Source organism: Mya arenaria, chromosome 3, assembly GCF_026914265.1.
Source record: "Mya arenaria isolate MELC-2E11 chromosome 3, ASM2691426v1".
NCBI classification, from domain to species: domain Eukaryota; kingdom Metazoa; phylum Mollusca; class Bivalvia; order Myida; family Myidae; genus Mya; species Mya arenaria.
Genome location: NC_069124.1, coordinates 28914620 through 28937992, shown reverse-complemented (window position 1 = coordinate 28937992; position 23373 = coordinate 28914620). Strand labels below are relative to the sequence as shown.

At 33.2% G+C, this 23373-nt stretch overlaps 1 protein-coding gene across 1 annotated transcript in view; it reads left to right on the top strand.

The window, feature by feature from the left end:
* The first annotated feature begins 324 nt into the window (after positions 1-324).
* The window catches only part of LOC128225926 (receptor-type tyrosine-protein phosphatase epsilon-like), a 122210-nt gene continuing 99161 nt past the window's right edge, over positions 325-23373 (top strand). The window contains exons 1-2 of the mRNA XM_052935820.1: positions 325-460; positions 1050-1211. Of these exons, the coding sequence (XP_052791780.1) occupies positions 325-460; positions 1050-1211 (298 nt within the window). The remainder of the gene's footprint in view (positions 461-1049; positions 1212-23373) is intronic.

The window sequence follows — 23373 nt, the reverse complement described above, 5'->3', positions numbered from 1 at the left end:
AAGGACTCCGGTCGGATGATATTACATATTTTGCTAAAACGGATATATTAAAATATGCCAGATTAGAACCGGAAAGCCGATTTACTGAAATGATAATTATAATTTACAAACTACCTGACATTGAATTATTATATGACAGACAAATCCAATTAAAGTAATAGAATAACAAAAGCACATTACGACACATTCACCTCGCGTCCCGCTAATGCAAGCCTTAAAAGCTTAACATTACAATTTAAGCAAATATTTTATTCCAACAAGTTTTGTTCCAACCGCTGACAAGTTTAACATTCTTTCCGTTTCATACCACAACATTTTGTATCGATGCTAGCCTCTTCTGTACGAAGCTCAGTTATCAACCGCCGTCTTTCTGTAATAATGATCGTTCTTGCCCGACTCTGTATCTGTAAATCCCTTCTCGAATGGACGGTCACACCTTATCTGTCTAGTCTTGGCAAAGGTGACACAGGTCTACTAATGGGAAAAATCTAATTCTCGTTGCGCCATCCCTCGTGCCTTCTTTAGTTTAAAGATGAGCCCCTCCTCTTCAAATGCTAGATTTCCTGTTTCCTGTTCATCATACAGGTCTGGTTGTGTCTGTGTTTGATCCATATTAAATGTTGTCTTTCGTTGGCAGCCAAATCTTGTAACGTGCCAGCTGTATGTCCAGTCGGCGTCGGACATCTTTTTTGTGTGTTTAGATACTGGGCTGAGCTTTTAATTCGGCTAGCTCTAGTGGTTTCTGTCTACATAGCTGGTGCGTGTAATTTATTTTGTGCTTTATCGGGCCTTGTAATGCGAACTATTGGGATTATCTCTGTAGTTTCTTGATACAGGGATTGGCACAGTAGTTTCTGGATACTGGTCTACACATTTCATAACGGAACCTAAGCAGTTTTTATTTGATTTTTTAATGACTTTCTACCAAAGGTGACTTGCAAGTTATATCGGAATGAAAATCAGTTTTTTTCTGTAATGGAAAACCCAAAGCAATTTACGCAGAAATAGATGAGTGATAGTTTGATAGTTAAATACCTTCAATCTTGCAGGTGATAAGGTGGAGAAGATGTTTTCCATACCGAGGTTGCCGGAGTGGCTGGAGGGACGACAGGAGGTTGTCTTCTCCTTCTCGGACTGGTATTTTCCTGTTTTCTGGGATATAGAAGATACAAGTCTGCATCGAAAACAAGAGATACAACTTACGTTATTCCGTGAGTTTGTCATATTTTTTTTATCGCATGCTGAGTCTTAGAGTTGATAATGATAATACTAAAGGATACATTCGATAAAATGTGCAAACATTACATGTACATTTACATGTTTTAGATTGTGCTATGTTCATTTATTGACGAATTGATTCTTTATAATATAAACGTTTCGCCATAACGAATGAATGATGTTTTTAAAACCACTATTAAGAATTGTTTAAATCAAGTCCACAGGCATGACAATTTTAACTAGATTTTGTCCATTTAATAGTATGACCGAAAATTGTCTTAAAATATATTGTGTCCGTCAGAGAACCTTTCCGTTTTGGGTATTTGCTACCAGGTGTGGTAGATTCGTCACGTTTACGGAAATACAGCCGAGTCATTCATATTTGTAATACTTTATAGTTTCCTATCTTGAGTGGCATTAGGTGGTTACAGGTTCATGGACCTAATATGGCTGCCTTTTAATGTTATTGTTACTTTATTAATATAAAACGAATTCACATTCAAATTTTTGATAGCAATAAGACTTCAAATGACTGTTTTTGTTAAAATAAGATGGTAAATATTGCACACGTTTACCTATTTTCAGAGACAGAATATATGCTAACACTGGGAGTGAATACGAAGGCCCCTATGAAATGACAGTTAAAAACAGCGATGAACATATCTATCACACAATCCAAAACTGACACGTGTCAGTAAACGTTCTCTTTGTAAATATGCGATAAAAAATTTACTTTATTTCAATGCAACTGCGACGTATGTTGTGCTTCAGTGACACGGACACTTTTGTGTGTGCTTGAGTGACACGTTATATGATGTGTGTGCTTTAGTGACACGTATACTGTTAAATCAAACGTGATATGAAAGGCTGAATATATTAAAACACTTGTTGTTAATTCATATATTTTTGGTTGAACTATACAGCTGTTATATATAATTTCAATGTGGGTTGGGAGACTCAAATACCTTGAAAGGTATGACAAGAGCTGTCTTATATTACAGTGTTTGCAAAATACATGATTTAATTGATGACAATTGTACCATCTTATCCTCATAATATCACAGTCATCTACTGCATTGTTCAATATGTCTATATGAGTGTATGCGTATTGTGTACTGTTTACATAACCAAACACATTTAATATGTTCTTAAACTAGTTTATAACTAATCATGGTAGCCATTTTGTTTATTTCATTGCAACATTATTTGTTTTATTTAGGAACTACGTTGTTGTTGTTTTTGTCGGTTAAAACGTCTTATTTTTATCTACATTTGCATATTATTTCTGATATTAAACATATATCTATTTTACTTTTGTGGTGCGTGTTACTGAACACCCAGGGCCCGTATTTACAGAGCTACTTATTTACTACTTTTTTACAATTGCTAGACTTTCAATAAGGAATAGTCTCATTATTTCTGCAACAATTGAAGTATGTTAATAGGAACTGATTAGTTTACCAATATTTTCTTCCTTTCTTGCATACTTTAATGATGATATAGTCAGATTTTTGTTTGTTTTTCAATTTCCGTAAAACAATCAATTTTTAAATAAATTGCGAGTGAATGGTATCATTAATTAGTTCAAACGTGTCAACTCTTCCATCATGGTATAGTCATTGATTCCAAAGGCTATGGAACCTATTTTGTTATTTTGGACGCCAATATGCATTCACCACACGACAGTTAATGCTAGTTGTAGTAATTGTAAAAACGTTCATAAAAGGATCTATATTTAGAAATATTTGATCGGTGAAAGCAAATACTAAGGCATATTTATTTATGAATAGAATGTAAATATTCGGACACAAATGTTTAGGGCATGAGTGCTGAGTTAAACATAAAAATGTTTAAAACATGCACTTAAATTAAGAGTCTTAGGTGGATTGGGGAAATTCAAATCAAGATAAAACATCCTTAACTTTCAATTTTGTTAAAAATAATTATTTCACGTAATATGTTATTGTTTATTTCGTGTTTATTGTAAGTTCACAGGATGTTGATGCTTTCATTGCTATTTTTATACTTTTTTAGAGAGTTTGTTTTCACTGTAATATTTGTTGGCAGGCGACTTATTGTTATATTTGATCCTTCATGTACACACTCAAACTGTACATTATTGAAAATTTAAGACGCCAGCAGAATTATGTGTTCGTGAAATTTAGTTGAACATTCGATTTCATATCTTAATAGTGTACCATACTTATGTGAAAAACTTCAGAAACAAGCTCAGTACCCAAAACATTATACATAAACCCTGTTTAATGACACAGGGTAAACTCAAAGACTTATAACACAAAAACAAAATATCACAAACAAGAAACATGGAACAACAGCACAAAACTTCACAAACTCCACAGTGTATATAAACTATATAAACCACTAGGTATGTTAGGATTTAGGTGTTAGGTGACGCCTTGGAACGGTCAGTAAAGTGAAAATTTACTGGGGGTTATACCACTTTACGTGCACAAACCTCACTCTTATTCCAACAATCCTGAATAAAGAAAACAACGTAAAAGGTCAATCTTATAAAAGCTTGCATTAACTAGAGAAAACCTAATAATAAAACAAATAATAATAAACTTAAACCCAAAGTACTTCAATGATTAAAGATCCCAACTCTTTCTGCAGTTCAATTCAGAGTACCTAATGCATAGCTTTTCAAAGATACGATGCAGTCATTGTTTGAAACTAAGAGAGCATCACACACAGTCTGCTTTAGAAAATAAAAGGTTTAACTGTGTGATCATACAGTTTCATAATGGAAAGCGTCATTATATTAAAACTGGGAACAAATGAAGAAAACATTATTTAAAATAAAAGTGACATATACTAGCTAATCTTTTCTTCCCAATGATTACCTTTTACAGAAAGTGACGTCACATGCCAAAACATTCCGAGCCAGCCAAAGACACTTCTATATTTGCTGCTGCGCTGTCTGATGTTTTAAAAATCCAGCGGTCCGAATTGATTAATGATTACAAATTGCAATGAATACTTATTAAAAACACATTCTTTTTTAACTTTCCTTAAGCTATGTTGTAAAGGAACCGATTTAATATTCGTGAATAGTTAATAATCGGTCAGACGCAGTGGTTATTTCCATTTGTCAAGGGAAACACTGTACGTAAAAAATCGTTACATATTCACAGATATGTCGGAAAATTTAAGTATAAGACACACAGCAATCGTCATAATTCGGCAATCTCCTACAAGGTTCGGGTTATAACTCATGACTTCATAAACCCAAAGAAAGCAATTACGCATCTAGATATCAATATGTACTTTCCATATATCTCCCGCAGACATTTTACGAAAACTGACTAATTGGCAGCCATTCGGGTGGTGGTGGTGGAATACATGTTTTTTTATTATTTTAATTTCTAACGTGTTTCCGATTACATGACGCTCTCTTGGTTTAGTAAGTTAAATATCAAACAATATATATTAACACTTAAACCTATTCAGCTGCGACTTTGATGTCTTGTCTTACACATAAGTTTTTTCTCCTACTCGAAACTGAATGTCATTCTTGACTTTGTAAGTGTTTCAGTAAGATAGTATTTCAGGTGCATTAATGGCAAAAACCACCAATTTGGAACTTAATACACACTGTGTTACATGCCCTCTTTTATTTTAACACATGACAGTGACCATTGATTGCTTCCTATCTTTATATGTTTTGAAGATGAAATGTCTAGGATTAAAAAAACCTGCTGAACAAGCTCGATGTTCTTGAACTACTATGTGCTTTTAAATGATGTACGAACAATGCGATGAAAATGGAAAATCAGAAAAAAACAGTAAAAAAATACATTCAACATGTTCAGCAAGTTTTTTTTTATCACAGACAGATAAACGGAAAGCAGTTAATATTCTAATATGATATAACCATGTTTTGCTTCACAGTGACGGGTTAAAAAGGACACAATTCATGTTATACTGATTAGCGACTTCTACGTTGGTGTTATTTGTAACACAAAAAATATCTTATTTACTCATGAACACAATAAAGCAGCAAAACGTAGCCACGAGTGGAATATTCACTTTTGGTGTTCACAAGGTGAGATATATTGCTATCTTACTCTGAAATAAACAATGTTTGTTTTTAGTATATGCCTGAAATACGAATTGAAAGTCATTTAATGGCATAATTTTGAGCAATGTTAATTCATTACTTTTGTTAATGAGCATTAAAAGATGTAGATAATTGAGGTAGCCAATCCACAATCTGGTATTGCCGGCTATTTAGTGCTATAAAATACTTCAAGCTTATCGATTCACGAAACTTTTAAACTGAAGGGTGGAGGTATTAAATTTTATTAAACCAATCATTTCACGTACACATTAAGATCCTACAAAAACGACCTACATTGTTATTTCAGTTAATCAAGTACCCGATAATAGTTTAACAGTTTCCAATGCACCGAATTACACGAAAACGAAACACTCCCTCCGATCAAAAATCTGTTAAACTGTTTCGATCCAGTCAAAAAGAGGCAACCACAGCTAGATGAAAACATACATACTAGTTCGCCTAAACCATTATGACTTCTTTGGATTTGTGCGTAGCTAAATAAATCTCTGAGTCTTGGTGATGTGGTCTGTTCATAACTTTAATTTAAAAATATCATAAATATTTTACCTTTAGAGCACTCACACGACTATATATCCTAGGGTTGGTGAATGCGGAAGTGTATAGTATAAGCTGTGTTTGGTACTCATTGTCAATGGTCCGTTCTTATCTTAATGCTCTTACGAAATTTGGTTACACTACTTGGTTTCATTCGCATACCACTGAACATATCATGTCCTTGCCTTTCAGGAACAATACAATTGTACCTACAATGAGATTCTACGACGAATGAAGACACAGAAAGACTATTAAAATATTTAAACAATTGCCGTTTCAAACATTTTATCAGATAACATTGCAATATCTTGCAAACACAATTGAAAAACAGATGTACACAAGAACGGGATAAAATACGTACAGGTCAAGGCTCATGGGGGATCCATGCTATGCGCGAAATTGGTCCGACAAATATATGTCATCCCAAGAGACACTTATTACGCATCGAAAAATGAAATTATTGCAGTGGTACTATTGCAACTACATATTATATATTTTAAAAACTGTTTTTTATCGTGTCGGGATATAGTACCCAGAACTATTAAACTAATAATGTATAAGCAAAATTTTACGCATTTCAGAAAATGCTTTTAAATAACCTCAGTTCGGAAGTATCAACGTTAAAACTTTACCCCAAAAAGAACAATAAAAACAATATTCTTTTCTATTTAAAGTAATTTTGTTGAAAGTATTTTAAAATTTTGTTCAAAAAAATAATAAGCAAGTATGAAAAAAGCCCTTTTACCATATTTACGAACTTATATATGTGTACAGTTTATACGAGCGACGCACTGAAATACGGCGCCATTGACTAACGCGGTCCCACGTAGGTCGCGGAACTTTAAGAGTATTGCTTTACATTGCGCAGAGTTGTCTAAAACAAACATGGACATTGAACAACGATTATTTCCGAAAGACAATTTAGAAAAAGTATAAATTAATTGGTGCAAATTCAATGTATACCTGATCAATAAAACTTTATGTTATAATTAAAACACTTAAATTCAAAATGTATTGAAACAAATGCTTAAATGCTGGAACCTCTTCGTGACAGTGCACAAACTTATTTGTGTTTTTTCCAACTTCAAATAAATCGTGTAGAGCGTTTAAATCACTCTAGATGTGCTCTTGTATATAACACAATATACGCAGTTTGAGAGCATATCAAGATATAATTAATTGCTGAAGTGTTTGGCAAACTTTCATCTGATTTTGAATAAGTATTTTAAACGTTTAAATCCAACCGGGCCAGTTATACAGATATATCAGTACATGAATATCTGCAATGACATGTTGATTATTTATCCGGCGAATGATTAATGTATTAGACGAATATCAATTTTTGCAGTAAACGTATTCAAGTACAAACACCTTTTTTTATGTAAAGAAGTACATCATGTATATCATCTAAAAACTACCAGCAGTTTCAAGGTCATCTGCTTGCACGTACCATACTTTTTGTAATGAACCAGGCTCATTGCTCCTATCTTCTGTGTTACTTTCTATTCATGGTATGCAATCAAGAGAACACTTCACGAACAAACAAGGTCAAGTATCGACGCCTTTTCAGATGCCTTTTATTTTTAACAGAGTATTTTATAAAATAAAGTGCTGCATGGCACCTAAACGAAATGCTCATACTAAAAGCTAAGGACAAATTATTTTTTCCAGTGCTTCGATTATATATGTGTTCATAATTCTGACCTAGCAGTCAATATACATATGGTGTTGGTTAAGGGTTTCTTCGAAGGTAAGGATGGATGGCAACACTTATGTAAGTAATAGTGTTTTTGTGGGAGGACACGTATTAGCAATTGGTAAGCCAAACCAAATATATTTAAATCGCTACTGAGTACCAGTTGTAATACCTGTCCGGAAAGCAGTTCAGCTTTATATACGATAAATAAACCACAGCTTTTATAAACAAGACAAGGCCGCATACCAACCTAGCATAGGTAATATGTGGCTATGACCTTGTTTTAGATCCCGTTAACATCTATATTATAGTGATAATGCTGACTCTGCATAATATTATTAAACAGGCAAAGGCTACCGTACACACAATTGTATTTGAGACGATACAGCTTCTTAGATTTTTGATTTGGCATATTTATCATTTTAATTTTGAAGTGTTTTATTTAAGGTCAATCGTAAACATGCAGCTTTTTACCTGTGTCTTTTTTGTTATTGAAAGGCCTCTTGACAATTGTACCAACCCTAATATACTCGTTCAGTGTTAGTGTTATCAAGCAAATAAACTCATAGTATAAGCTTGAAACTTATTGCAAAGACTAACAGCAGAGCCGTCTCCAGGAATGCAGACGTACGACGGACATATATTTATACACACCTGCTTCCCTCTAGAAACCCAAAAAAGATGAAATCATAAAATAAATCAACAAAAATCTATGTACAATGGATATTGTAAATAAAAGTAATACCATGATTAAAACAAAGAAAAACCAAATTTATAGTTTGAGACATACACATCATTTACTTTAAACATGTTTGATACTAGTTCAGTGGAACCTGTAAATACAGAATTAAGTCAATGCCAACTACCACAAATTTGATGTCATTTGTAGTACCTGATCAACGGAAATGTTTCAGATCAGGTATACATAAGCAAGCATTCTAAAAACACGTACATAGACATACTTATATGGATAAAAGAATGCAAAAAAATGACCCAATGCACTTCCACGTCTGTCAGGCCGACGTTCAGTACATTTGTAATAAACTCGTTGAATATTATCCCAAGAATATTTACATTTTAAAGCGATTGTGTATGTAAACTAGACTACATCTTTAAGGATGCCTTCAAAATAGCAACTTTAACAGATGATCCCATTGTTAACAAGATGTAATGAGTGAGTAACAATTTTTTTGTATCAGAACTGCTCTGATAGCTTTAATAACGGCTGTTAAAACTTTGTCAACTTTATATACTTTCTCATCATGAACAACTTCATTTTTGAACGGGGGCCCTTCAGGGCCACGTTCAAAGTAGGCATATCCGATCATTACTACAAATGATTACATAGTAAAGCGGTCAAAAACGTAGTACGCTCTGCCAATGCTTGAATACACATGACATCTTTTAACTTCAACAAATCTGAATTGATGTATAGTAATGTATACTTGAACTGGTACATTTTGCATATTCCTGAAAATGCAGCTTAAAAAGTCAGAAAATGACGACAATATATATATACGCAACCGCTCGTAAACGGCGAAAAACTAAATGTATTGTTACAGGTGTGAATCGGTAACAAGTAGTTACCATAATTGATTAATCGATTCTTACCAATTCTAAAATTTCCTTAAAATTGAAAGGATATGTAAACAATATTTCACTGATCAATAAACAAATGAACGAAGTGAATGCGTTTTTGAAACCATATATCGATAAGGCATATTATACAGATTATTCCGCCTGTATTGTGCATAGTCATTTCACTTTTCCGATCGTAGCCATTTTGTGAGCGCCCTGCCTAAGAGTGTCCCTTGGACATCAGCTCGATCAAATGTGTATTGTAAGTATTTGATAATCAGTTTGTTACTAACGAACTGCTTCACGTGTGCGTGGCATGAAAGTTATTGAATTTGCTACATTATTCACACTGTATATTGTTCTTTGTGCAAATATCTGTATTAACCTATTGTCAATGTGCGTTGTTTATGTGCGTGACCTACATAGAGCGACCTTAATCATGAACCTGCATGTTTATTCTATTATTTAATTTGTTTAGATTACGGTGTGAATTTGTGTAGTTCATATAGCTAGTTTTGATGACGTACATTTTGCTTCTCGTTTATTTATGCATTCGTGGCTCACACAGTTTCTTGACCTTAGGTGACCTACTACGTAGTTGTACCATGAATGTAGTTCAGTATTTTGGGAATCCCGAGTAAGCACCAATATTTTAGAAAGCTGTTGACAGCCTTTTAGAGGTAGTATTGCACACTTCTTTGTATTAGTAATTGTGGGACAACCGCTGCAATTATGCACCCGTCTATTGTAACCACGGCCCAAAAGGCCGGGGTTATTCCGGGCAAGGCCGGGGAAAACGCCGTGTTTTTAACAACAAATATAGCGGGGAATGTGCCTTACTTAGGGTTCCTGGGGTGCGGGGGCATTTGGCGGGGATTTTACCATCAGTTAGTGCCCGCAGGGCGTGGGTTTTACCCGGGCTTGGCTAGACCGAAAGTCAAAGTCCCCGCTATTCCCCGGACCTGGAGGGGCCGTGGTTACAATTGGTGCATTAGAACATGGCGACTTTCTGAGCATGACCCATTAACAGGAAATGACTCACAGTTTTAACATGTGTATGTAAATATTGATGTCTGCACTATGGCTTTAATCTCTATTTCTTACATATATGATTAATTTACCGAGCAAATTTTAAAGGAATTGATTTACATCTGTTCGGTTGATCTACATAGCCTGTGTTCTTTGTCAACAAAGTTGACCTACTTAGCACATAGTTGTATGACTTGCTTTCAATTAAACATTGATCTACCGTGCATGTATTTTATTCATCTCGGTTGTCCCAAACTAGCATTTTAGTAAGGTTGTGAATGACTTTCAGATAGTTGTCTACAATTGAAGTCTTTATAAGAATTTTAGGACAACACAATTTTGTACATGTACTTTTAGCGATCATTTTACTGGATGTGCACCACTGTTAATAAATATGAATGAAGATATATATATTCTCACTAACCGTCGAAGAGTTTTTTCTTTCATTGAATAACTATTGATCCTCATTTTGCACATTGTTGGTATCTTTAAGTTGAACAATATATAATTTTGGAGTTGAACACTGAGTTTGCTTGGAGTTGAACAATATATGATCTTGGAGTTGAACACTGAGTTTGAACTTCATATGATCTTGGAGTTGAACACTGAGTTTGAACTTTATATGATCTTGGAGTTGAACAATGAGTTTGAACTTTATATGATCTTGGAGTTAAACACTGAGTTTGAACTTTATATGATCTTGGAGTTGAACAATGAGTTTGAACTTTATATGATCTTGGAGTTGAACAATATATGATCTTGGAGTTGAACAATATATCATCTTGGAGTTAAACACTATTCAGCTCATTTTCAGGGTACGAATTAAGCACTTGCACACTCGCAAAATGCAAGCCAAAATTGAAAAATGCGAGTTGAAGACACTCGCAAATATTTGCAGAAAATATGCAATCCTCGAAATCGATATGAACATAATCGGTGATTATTTCCTGCACAATAGATATAAAACTAATTTTAGAAATGCCTACTTTCGTTTTCCGTTAATCCCACAGAAATTGATGACGTAGATTAACGTTATGCGCACAGGCAGGTGTAGATTGGTTTTTCGTTTCCATTTTTGGCGGCGGTATTTAGCGATAATCGTATCGAGACACAGTCTGTATAGTGATGAAAAGCAAAAAGATAAACTATTTTACGCGCTTTGATTTTAAAATCGCCGACAGCTGATGGCAATGATAAACCAGTTCCAAATAAAAAAAAACCGAAAGGTACGTTTTCAAAATATTTCGCACATAGCAATACTGGCCTAATCAAGACTTCATCAGTACGTAATGTCAGTGTTACATATATGATGATATTGTTTAATGTAAAATTACATGGTCATTCATAAAAACAATTACACTATACCTTAAATCATTGTTTTTCATACAATATATACAATTTCCTTACAAACACAAAGGTTTACCTTAAAAAAACGAGTGAGTGTCTGGTTTTGCGAGTTGAAAATTTTAGTATCAAAAAAGTTAAAGTAGTTGCCTTGTCAATGACCTACATGTCAAACTTGAAGGTAATTTCATTTAGGTATGCCATTCATTTTAACATAAAATATATTATAATAATGATTTGGAGTATGTCATACAAATTTTTGTGACATTAATGAACTTGATAACGTTCACTGTGCACAATACTGAGAATTCAACGTACCAGTGTAGTTCACTCCAGTTCATTAACCATTCCAATCAGTATTTTATTTGCATTTCCATTGGCTTGAATCGATATGCAATTCTGTCACCTTAACGCTCATTGAACACGCATGTAGTGGCTATCATTGCCTATGTGTCCTATGCAATTCCTTTACCTCCTATACAATTCAGTCATCTTAACATTCATTAAGCATGTAGTGGCTATCATTGTCTATGTGTCCTATGCATTGAGTCAAGCTGGCTGTGTCTGCTCTTTAACTTTGTCATATATAAATTGTAAGAGATTCCAGGTAGTTTGGCATATTTTTGATCAGCATGAAATATTGACATGTTGCATGCAATTCAGATACCCACAGCACAAAGGTCAGGTTTTATTTACTATTTATTTCCATACAATGCTTTATATTGCATTGCATATTATATATAAGCATGGTAAACAAATTCATGTCCTGTCTCTGAATATGTCAAGTACCAGTGTCAAGGGATCATTAGAAAATCCAAATTTTATTCAGCCCATAACGGGTACTTATCATGAGCAATGCCCACATCCCTTACCAAAGGTCAAGGTAACACTCACATTGTCATCACAACAGAATCAATACCGCAAATCTGTTCTTTCACTTTATCAATTGCTTTTTCTATCATACTTTAAATACATGTATTTTTCAAAAGTGAATCGGTTCCCACCATTTCACCTTCATATGACATCTCTTGTTCATCTAGAACTGTTTGTGCGTTCATAGACAACTACATAGCAATTTCAGCACACATAAAATAAAACTAAAAGTTTCTATTAGGTATCCAAATTTTTTTATGTAATCACTTCTTAATTCTATCATGCAATAGTATGCAATGCATATTAATGACTATAAAATCCATGTATGTGGTACATGTTCTTCCAGTAAACTGAAGCCTGAGGTCAACACCACCATTTGCGGTATTGATGTACTCAGCTTTGATGTACTCAGCTGTGACGTAACATGCCTTCAAGCTACTATTCCGAAGAACATTCAGAAGTTCTTAATGGACCATTGCCCTTTTGCCATGGCAATCATGAGGGTAGGAGCACACAAACTGTCAGTTGTGTTGAATATGAGATGTACCACAAATTGACCTTAAACTTTTCGGATTCTCTGTTCATTTCATCAGCCAATTTCGATGTATATTTTACTGAATGATGACAAACAATCCAAGTCTTCATTAACGATGCTTATCTCTTACTCATTCGTATACCACAACTAAACATGCTTGCAATTACACTGTGCCATCTATTATAATATAGTAATGCTGTAATGAACCATTAAAATAAAATGTTCTGTTTCACTGATTTAAGTTTTCATTTTTGTCATTTTTACCTACCAGACCTAACTCTTACACATTTCCATACCATTACTAAAACTCATGCATACAATTTAACTGCCATTCTATAATAACAATACAATATCTATACAGTTCATTTCCATTTCATGTCAAAATGAAAAATAAATATAATTTAGCAAAAAAGTATGTGTTCCAATATAATTTTTCAAACAAAATTGTCACTAGTTTTCCTTGCAATTGAAAATAAAACCATAAAATTTACTGCCATCAACTCCAAACATATACATTAAAATATTCCAGCCTTATATATACATTTAGCATTTCATTCAATATTTGTTGACATATCAATTGCATTCAACTTCAAATCTGTTTGTTACATTATTTCTTGACTGTCTTCTTCAGCCCATGAACTATTAAATTAAATCATTGTGTTCAAAAAAGTACTTCTTACACTGAATGTCAGTCAAAAAGTCTGCCTAGCAGTTCACTGTAGCCTTCAGTAAGATACTAGTTTCGCACATGACCAGTTTGTGTATTTCACACTGAAATTAGCCAACAAAAACAATACATGTATTGGGATTTGAAGCTTTGTTGATTTTGCATGTAAAAAATATTTTCACCTGCATCATTACTACCACATTCTCATTCTTTTGATGGATAATTTATTTCATATGTTTTTCGCATAAATTTTATGCTCAAATATTTCCACGTATTTTAGTTTAATAAATTAAAGTCAGGTGTGTAAGATTCAGTATCTTGACATTGCCTTTCTTACAGAACTGCAATATCTTATTTTATGTTTATGTTTTTCTCGTTTTAACAATAGTGCTGGAAGCTTTTGCTTTTATCATGCGTGCAAATTCAATATATATTATAAACTGATTTATAATGCTTACCTTTGATTTTTTTTGTTAATCTAATTGCTGTTTAGAACTCATCATGCCAGCAGTGCTTAATAACTTATGTGTGCATATTTTTTACCAGTTGCTGCTTTATACTGATACCTTTATTGAAAATGGTGCATAAACACTGATAACACATTGTAACTAAATGTTTCATTCATACATTTATACATGTTATTTTAGTGTATATGTGGATAATGTTTATACATATTACATGTGTATATACACATGTGTTTATTGCCAACCTCATCAAAACATGCATAGTTTGCTCACATACATATTTTTTCAACACAGACAATTACTGAATGTAATACTACTTTACATTGATTTTGATATGTATACAAAACATTGTACTACTCGTTTGTACAAAACGCTTTTCATTTGCTATGTTATTGATTTCCATGTTATGTATGCATACATATGTCATTTCCATATCAATTTTTCAACATTAACATGATATTCAATTTTATCATGAAACTTATATTGGAAACAATATTTACATCTTGTAGAATAAATGCCTGGATGTGTTTAAAAAAGATGACCATATTATGCATACTTACTGCATTAAAATATGCAATTAAATACATTTCATATCAACTCGTGTATCTATATTTCCCTTTCAACTACTTCGAATAACAAACTTTCAAACCCTTAAATGTTAAAAATATTCTACATACATTACTTTTCTTACACTGTATATATGTTCTATGTGTATATACCTTGCCTAATAAAATTGAAGCCGTCAACTGGTACGTTGTTGTGAAACATATGAATCCCACCTCTCAACTTCGCAAGTATGTTCCTATCAATTCGTTCCTGAAATTCCTGACAACATTTACGAAATTGCTTAGTTCGTTATAAATATATGAACTTTCTCTCGGGGCCACCGTTCCTCAGCGCTTTCAGCGCTTTGATTCAGCTTGTATTTATGTTCGGTGGCATTCAGCCTGGGCTGCAGCGCATTTTCCTCTTATTATCGGACGGATTCATTTATAGTGCACCAACGTCTTTATTTCTTCTTTTTCAATGTACTAGTATTTGATGAAGAGATGTCTCATTTTCTGTATAGATTTTAAAGGCACACCGATTTACGATATTTACTGCTGAGTGGATTATTTATGATGGCTGTTTGACTTAAATGATCCTTACCGCAGTAATAAATGTGATTGCAAATTCATAGATTAAGCCGAGGTAGACACATAACATTTAATTTGTTATAATAAAACGATCATTTGTTATGTAAAATCTACAAGTGTACAGATACGAGGAATGCAGTTCTTGAAATAAGGGAGGAAATCAAAGTAAAAACAGATGAAATTAGCTTTCTTCCACAATTATTAATTTACATTACAATTAAACAAACTACTATTTTCTCAAAGATAAGAACAACACCTGTGAGAATGATATAACACAGTGATAGGAAACAGTCAATATTAGTTTTGTTTTCTAATTGTTCTTGCATGTTATTGTTTCGTTTGCATTTCATGAACGTTCAGCTCTATGCATAAAAGCATTTCATATGGACAATATATTTTTGCGATTTAACAATAAAAACAGATTTCCTAATTCCTAAATTTCCTAAATTTTATAATTATAAAAGAGTTTCTTAGAACGTCAAATCACTAAGTTTTGTAACACCAGAAGACGGACAATGTAATTCTTTGATATTTCCAATAGTAACTATTCTGATTGAGATCTGAGTTTGATCGGAAACTGGCAATATTGAGATTTGATGATACCAGGCAATGTTTGTATCTTTAAAGATGATAGCAGCGTTTTATTGAAACTATGCATTGCTAAAAACCAATGCTTTCGATGAACTTATAAAACAAATACAATTTTTAGAAATAGGTCTATATGTTATTGTTTTACAAATCAACGAAACTACTAGATTTCAATGTCGTTATTAAAATAACAATATTTTGTGAATTTGTGAATTGCACATACTCAAGATAGACCGTATAAGTCTTTAAATTAGAATACATACTTTTTTTGGATTACAATGAAGTAATTATTCCTTGACATGTTTTAAATACAGTGATGTACAGAAAAAAAGGTTTTTGTCAAAATAATTTTAACCTTCGAGGCATTATTTAGTACAACTGTATATAAATGTTTTTTTTAATAATTAATTTGCTTCATACATAAATTGAGGAAGTAAATGGATTTTTCCATTTGCTAGTGTTTTTATCTTCAAAAAAATGAAAAGATCATGTACACTAACCATGCAATTGATTTTATAATTTTTCAAAATTGTAATCTGAGTTTCAACATCTCTTCCTCAACAAGATATCTGATGTTGGAATAACCTTAGACCTATTGCATTAGTAACTTTAGTACTTGTTATATGGTCTCCTGTTGTTTTAAAATTATTTTTTTTTAAATGATTTTACTGGAAGTATAATGTCCCGGTCTCATAAATTATTAAAATGTTATCTTAAGTATTGATGAGTCTTTGCTTTGCAGTAGATAGCAGACACACCATAACTTCCTCGACTAAACGACACAATAACATATAAGAAGTAAATATCCTATTACTATCTCCGCTAAGAGTACCATAGTGAGATAAGACGGATGCATGTATTTCATTGTTACAAAAAGGATTTATATGAACAATTTGCTTTGTTTGTATTATCAAAAAGTTCCATATATGAGTTAAAATGTTTGAAATAACCCCAAACAAGTATATAAATGTTATAAATTGATGAGTTATGAATTCATTCTGCACTAAATGATAACATATGCATATCCACAGTATTGTGTAATGTCTATTTTAAACAGCTAATTTACTTCATCTTTTATGTTTTAACCGAAATTTCAATGGAGCGATTTTGAACATCTTTATCAATGACGCTGAATAAGGCAAATTGTTCACCAACAATCCTCGTATTTCATTTCCATTGGATCAAGTTTAAATTATTGATGTGTACTAGTAATGGTCAATTTAAAAACCGTTTTTCTTAACAGTTCTTGATGAGTAACAGACGGATTAACGGGTTCCAGGACCAAGTCAATATCTGCCAACGTACACTAGTAGCAAACAATTGTCACGGGTTTTAAAGCGCATGCAATCTCTGATTTTACTTTCAGTTTGAACTTTTGTCATTTGTATTAATTTATATTATCTACGATTAAACTGTAAGCCTTTGGTTGTAAAATGGAATTTGAATTCAAATCAGATTGTTCAAAGCGAATTAAATACATATTAAGTAAATCTACAGTTTTTCACAGCGGTTATGAAGTATCAATTTTTGAAACTGAAACTGAAAGTAAAACATTTTATAATTACTAAAGTGCACTTTCCATGATAAACTTAGTTGGATTTGCCGTTGAACGTACATGGCTACTCTGGAAATCGTCAGACGTTTTATGTTTTATGTGTACAATTAGTCAGTAGGTTTCGATAACCTCTTTGGGTACCATCCAATGCATACTAGCGGAATAATGAAAGGGTACCTATCTGAAACAGAGTCACATATAGCTTAAAAAATAAAAATCATATATGCACCCGCTACCAGTTATTGCAATTAAAAACGACCGCAAGTGTAAGATTGCAATCACGAGGGCTGTGTTTGAAGTGACTGTTTTATCAAGGACAGCATCCGATAACTAGTGTTTAAGTGAATCATGCTGTAATTTATCCGCATGATAGTAATTGCACGCTTTAGCTCAGTCTACGTGCACCCGTTCAAGTATAGGAGCTAATCTTCAGAAAACAACAACAAATAAAACACTCTCAAACATCGTACACTCGTCATGAACAACGCGCAATCAGCAAATGTCCATATACAATAAATAGATACCTTTCTCGTCAAGCACATCACCTTTTATCAGTTAAAATATATGGCTTGGGCTTCAGCGTGTTTTTTCTTGTTGGTTTATCACTGGGTTATCAAGCCCTATCAGTTAGTTCTCTAAAGTGTTTAACAGGTGCCGCCTTTCTTGTTCTTCTGTTTTTAGGTCTTCTTCAACAATGATTTACGATATGTTATACTGAGCCGATTATTCCTAAAGGGTTTTCAGCTGAATATTCAAACTGATCAAATTCAAATGTGATAGCAGAATAAACTGATGTAAACTCTTAACTTTTAGTTTGCTGAGAGAAATCAAATTTTGTTGTCTTTAATTGTTCAGAAACGAAAAGTTAACTACTTGAATAAGAATAGGAAATCAACGTAAACAGGACAGACAGAAACTTCCTTCGAAAAATATAATTTTACATTATGAATTATTAATTTACTATCTGCTCATAGATATATCTACACATGTGAGACTGGAATATCAAAGGCCTCAGAATCTTTTACTAAAAGTGTTGTTTTCTTAATACCAGTTTACACCTCGTTTCATTTGCTGTTGGATTTCAGGTACGTTCATTTCCATGTATAAACGCAATGCATAAATTAAATATAATTTATTTTTTCATTGAGATTTTGTTTTCAATGTTTCCATTGGTTCAAACAACATTTATTTCGATATAACATTTACAATTAAATTTGTTCAACAAATTTGAGCATAGTCCAAATTAACACAGACCAAACATGTTATGCATTGAAAGACACCATGTAAATTATGCACACAACAATAGTGTAGTTGAGGCTTTTGTTATGTCTCGCTTCTGTAAGTCATGCATGCTGCTGATGCTGGGCCGATGATTGTAGTCGTATGGTGTAAAAATTAGTTTTTCTTCATCAGTTAATACAACATTGTTATAAAACAGTTTCTTAAAACTTCACGACACATAATTCTATCACATAAAGACGATTGGTAGCTATCTTGATTTTATCACTGATTCTAGACCTGACATGACCTGTCCACTGATTCTACCACTGACATGACCTGTCCACTGATTCCTCGACTAACATGACCTGTACACTGATTCTACCACTGACATGACCTGTCCACTGATTCTTCAACTGACATGACCTGTACACTGATTCTACCACTGACATGACCTGTCCACTGATTCTACCACTGACATGACCAGTCCATTCTCGTTATCCCCACCTCGTCTCATTCCGCTACTCGCACCGTGTTTACTTTCCATCTCACTTAAATACAAGAAAAAACTCGATGTACAGCATCGGCACGATAAAAAATAGAAGAAAACACTTGCATGAAGTTGTTGAAATAGTTGTTATTTACTTTAATGATAACATGTAAAATAAGCGTTCGAAATGTTCGAAAGACATAATTGTTGACAATACTTTAACAATTGTATTTGTTTTTGTAAACAATTTTACTGTTAAGGGTAAATGGGACGACACTGAAGGAGACTGTACACAGGGAATAATCTGGAATTTATAATCTTGACTGACATTTGCAAAACAAACAATACAACTTAATGTAAGTTTTTCAAACTCCATTTTTCGCTGCTCGCCAAGGGAGATTACTGCGTGAGGATTGAGAAACATATAGGAAATTTTTATGATACCATAAAGTCTTCATCTATTCGGGAAATCGTTGATTTTTATAATCAATATTTAAAACAAAACAATTTTCATGGCCGATAAAATTTATGAATTCGTTATCAATTAAAGTATACATTGTTTAAAACACATTGCCCTTCACATTGTATCGTGCAACGTGGAAAAGCATTATTCTGCAACTTATGAACTGTTCCCTTAGTGTTGGCTACAGTTTGGACTATATCAATTTTAGTCGGAGCCCTCCTAGGCGCCAACGTAGGAAAGCACGGAAAGCGTTGAAAGGCTGTAGGCGCGAGAAGTCTGATTTTACTTTTTTAAAGTTCTGTTCACAGGCAATAAAAAACGAACCTAAAATATTTTGATTGGCCCCAAACTGATAGGTGCCTGTCATTACATAAGAATAGGTAATGTAAAATAGTGATTGTTTAATACATATAGGATCTGACACAAGTTGTCATTTAATACAAGGTTCATAAAATTTGTTAGTAAGCGAGCCTCTGGCGATACTTATCCAAAAAATGAACTTTTTCAAAATGAATAAGAATTTTCATGAAACTCGTTGCAAAAGCTGCCAGGAGGTCCGGCTCCAGGATCTTTGACGAATGAGGCTGATTATAAAACACGCCCGATCCGATTCCCCCTTCCCCTCCCCCTGCGCCCTCCCACCCACCCACACATCGCCATACAGATCAAATTATTTTATTGTCATAAAGTTCGATTTAGAAATACGTTAAAAGTAACGAATCTATATTTTGTAGTCTGAGACATAATAACCATCAACTGACATGGTTAAATACTATTACAGCGCACCTGTATAAATAAAAAGTCACTACTAAGTACAACAACTTCACTCTAATTTGTAGTATTAGTTCAACGAGAATGTTTGAGTTCAGGTATATATGAGCAAGTTCCCTTTTTCTTCTGTTTTAATGTAACAGTATTAGATGAAGAGAAGTAAAAAAAATCCTCCATTTGGTAAATGGTTGAGTGTACTTCAACACTGATTTACGATATTTACTGCTGTGTTGATTATTTATTATGGCAATTTAACTGAAAAAAAATCGACTTTACCGTTACGGTATTAAAACATTAGTTTGCTATAATAATACGTTCATTTGTTATTTAAAGTTTTAAAGTGTACAGATACGAGGAATACAGAATTTGAATTAAGAAAGGATATCAAAGTTAGGAAACTACTGCAGGAAATAGCTTTCTCCAATATTTATATCTGTAAGTATTAGTTTACATTATAATTTAATAAATTATTATTTAATTTAAGATTAGAACGACACATGGGAGAAATTCCAATGATATAACACAGGGATCTGAAACAGCAACTTGCATTGTAATATTCTAAATTGCATTGTATGTTTTTGTTTCATTTGCAACTGGATTTCAGGTTATTTCAGCTATATCTGCAAAAGCAACTCATATGTATCATAAATATTTGCCGTCAGATTTCTTTATTCCTTCGTTAGATCATGCATCAAATTCATATAACAGTTTCTAAAACGTCAAGTTAAACATTTCTTATACCAGGATACTGACAACGTAATCTGTGTTGTTTGCATACGTAACCATTCTGATTGCGCTTTGTGATCTGTAATTCATGAGTAGGGTACTAAAGGTAGCATGCGTTAAGCTTAATTCCAAGGTTCTCTTATTAAAACTAAGTGGCAAACGCGGCACAAAATTTCGCAGCTATAACGTTGTTATTATCTATGGAAATTGAACTCAACTAAACAATATTAAAATGCAGAGCATCATTTGAAGGTGTGTGACGCATAAAAGTGTACACTCATATCAATGAGCTCTAGAATGTCGATATTACTGAAAACAAATTTTGTTTAATAACAATATCGTGGGTCATCCGTTACTTTGTAATACTAAATTTTGATTTCATATAATTTCTATTTCAGCTAGGGTTCATAGGATGTATGAACAGAAGAGATAATGGACCGAAAACTGTACAGTCTGTTGGTTTTGTTGATTTTGAACATCTTTACCGTGGTAACGGTATTAGGTAATTTTTCACTTCATTTGAATGCAGTTTAAAATCTTTACATGTATAAATAAGTAAATATGGTCATTTTAGACTTGGGCCACAAAGGAAGAAAAACGCATTTATTTAATAAATATTGATGTCATTATCGAGGTATGAACGCAGGTGGGCTTTTTAAAGTGTGTGCATATATTAACTAGCCCAACTTCGTAAATATCCCCGATAATGACATCAGTCGCGCAACTATTACTTATATTTACACCAAAAGTTTATAATTTCATTCAAAATGTGTTAACAATACTGCAATTATTTATGAAAATCTACAGAATTATTTTCTCACAAATTCTGTTAATAGAACGACCCGAACAGTTTATCATATGACGTCACAATAACTAGGGAAAATAATCAATCACTTCAAATCCCTTTTAAACGTAAAATTGAAAGACTAATGATAACACTACATTGAACAGATAATAAATTTACACCTTCTAACATGTTGATTTAATAATAACAAGATAATCATGTTCCACATTGCATGTATATTGTTATGCGATGATTCGCTATCCGAACAGTTCCAAATATGTTGCGTCCATCGGTAAATATTTGCAGTTGCAGAAAGGCAGTTCATTTAATTAATGGAAGTTGAGGACATTGTGGGATTATTTCAATGCAAACTAGTCAAGCCCGACTTAAAGTGTTCCAGTGAAGTCGTGTTTCACTCACCGTTCCATAGCAGTAATCCTATAATTTATCGATAAAGCTATTTTGATTCGTGTAAGGTTTTGTGGTGTTGATACGTCCGTGTTCCTTATTCATTGCCGTTTGAGCCCTTGTCATGTATCTCTGTATCGACTTCTGGACGTGCCTCTGTATCTTTTATTAAATTAACATTATAATTATAGTATTTAAGTCTCGGGCCGTTTCTAAACACTAGGGCCATTTGTCACACATCTGCCCAGCTCAGAAATATGCTTACACCTGAGTGAGTAGAAATATGACCAGTTTACCATAAAACTGATTTGCGACAAACAGAATTGGTTCTTATAGTGGTTTTATTAATAACAAGCGTCTGGTACCATAACAAATATGTGTTATATATGAAAAAGTCAACCAAAGAAGTACTGTTGACCTCTAATACACAATACACCATGAGAACTGCACTTCAATTTCAATAACAACAAACATTTACGCAATGTTGTTTGCTTACGTCATATCTCCTTTTATGCGTCATATTATTCAGGTTTCAGAGCCTGCTCTGCTAAAGGAATATTTAAACTTGGACAACTATTCAAAACATGAATACAATTTATGTAATTGTAATTGCTTATTTGTGCTGTCTTGTTCTGACAATTTTCATAAGTATCAACTTATAGTCCTCCAGCTGACAACTTTTTGTTCGAAGGAAAATATAAATGCCTAACGACCCAGGATGTCCGTGCTAGTTAGTAATTGCAATGGTGCCAAATGGTGCAATTCCAACTATCATCGCACACCATAGCTATAGTAGTACCTGTGTTGTTTTATAGAACAACTTGAGGTTTATAAAATGAAAATAATATTTTAAATTCTCTAAAAAGTGCTATTTAACTAATTTAGAAGATACTTGTACTGCACCCCTGGCACTTCTTTTTCAGGCTCACTGTCATGATGCATAAGCAAAACTCCTTATAGGGAATCATAGTTATTTGATCGATATTTAAGTGTTTAAAGTTCTTCATATTTATAATGATTTTCTCAACAACATGTTCTAAAACCGTAAAGAAGTTGAATGCTTTTCAAAACATAAAATACAATACAACAAACAATACAGTTGTGGAAAGTGTTTAAACTTGGTACAAAACTGTTGCAGTCGTGTGATATGACTCCGACTTCGTCGAAAATGAAAACATTGTGACTTCCTTTAAA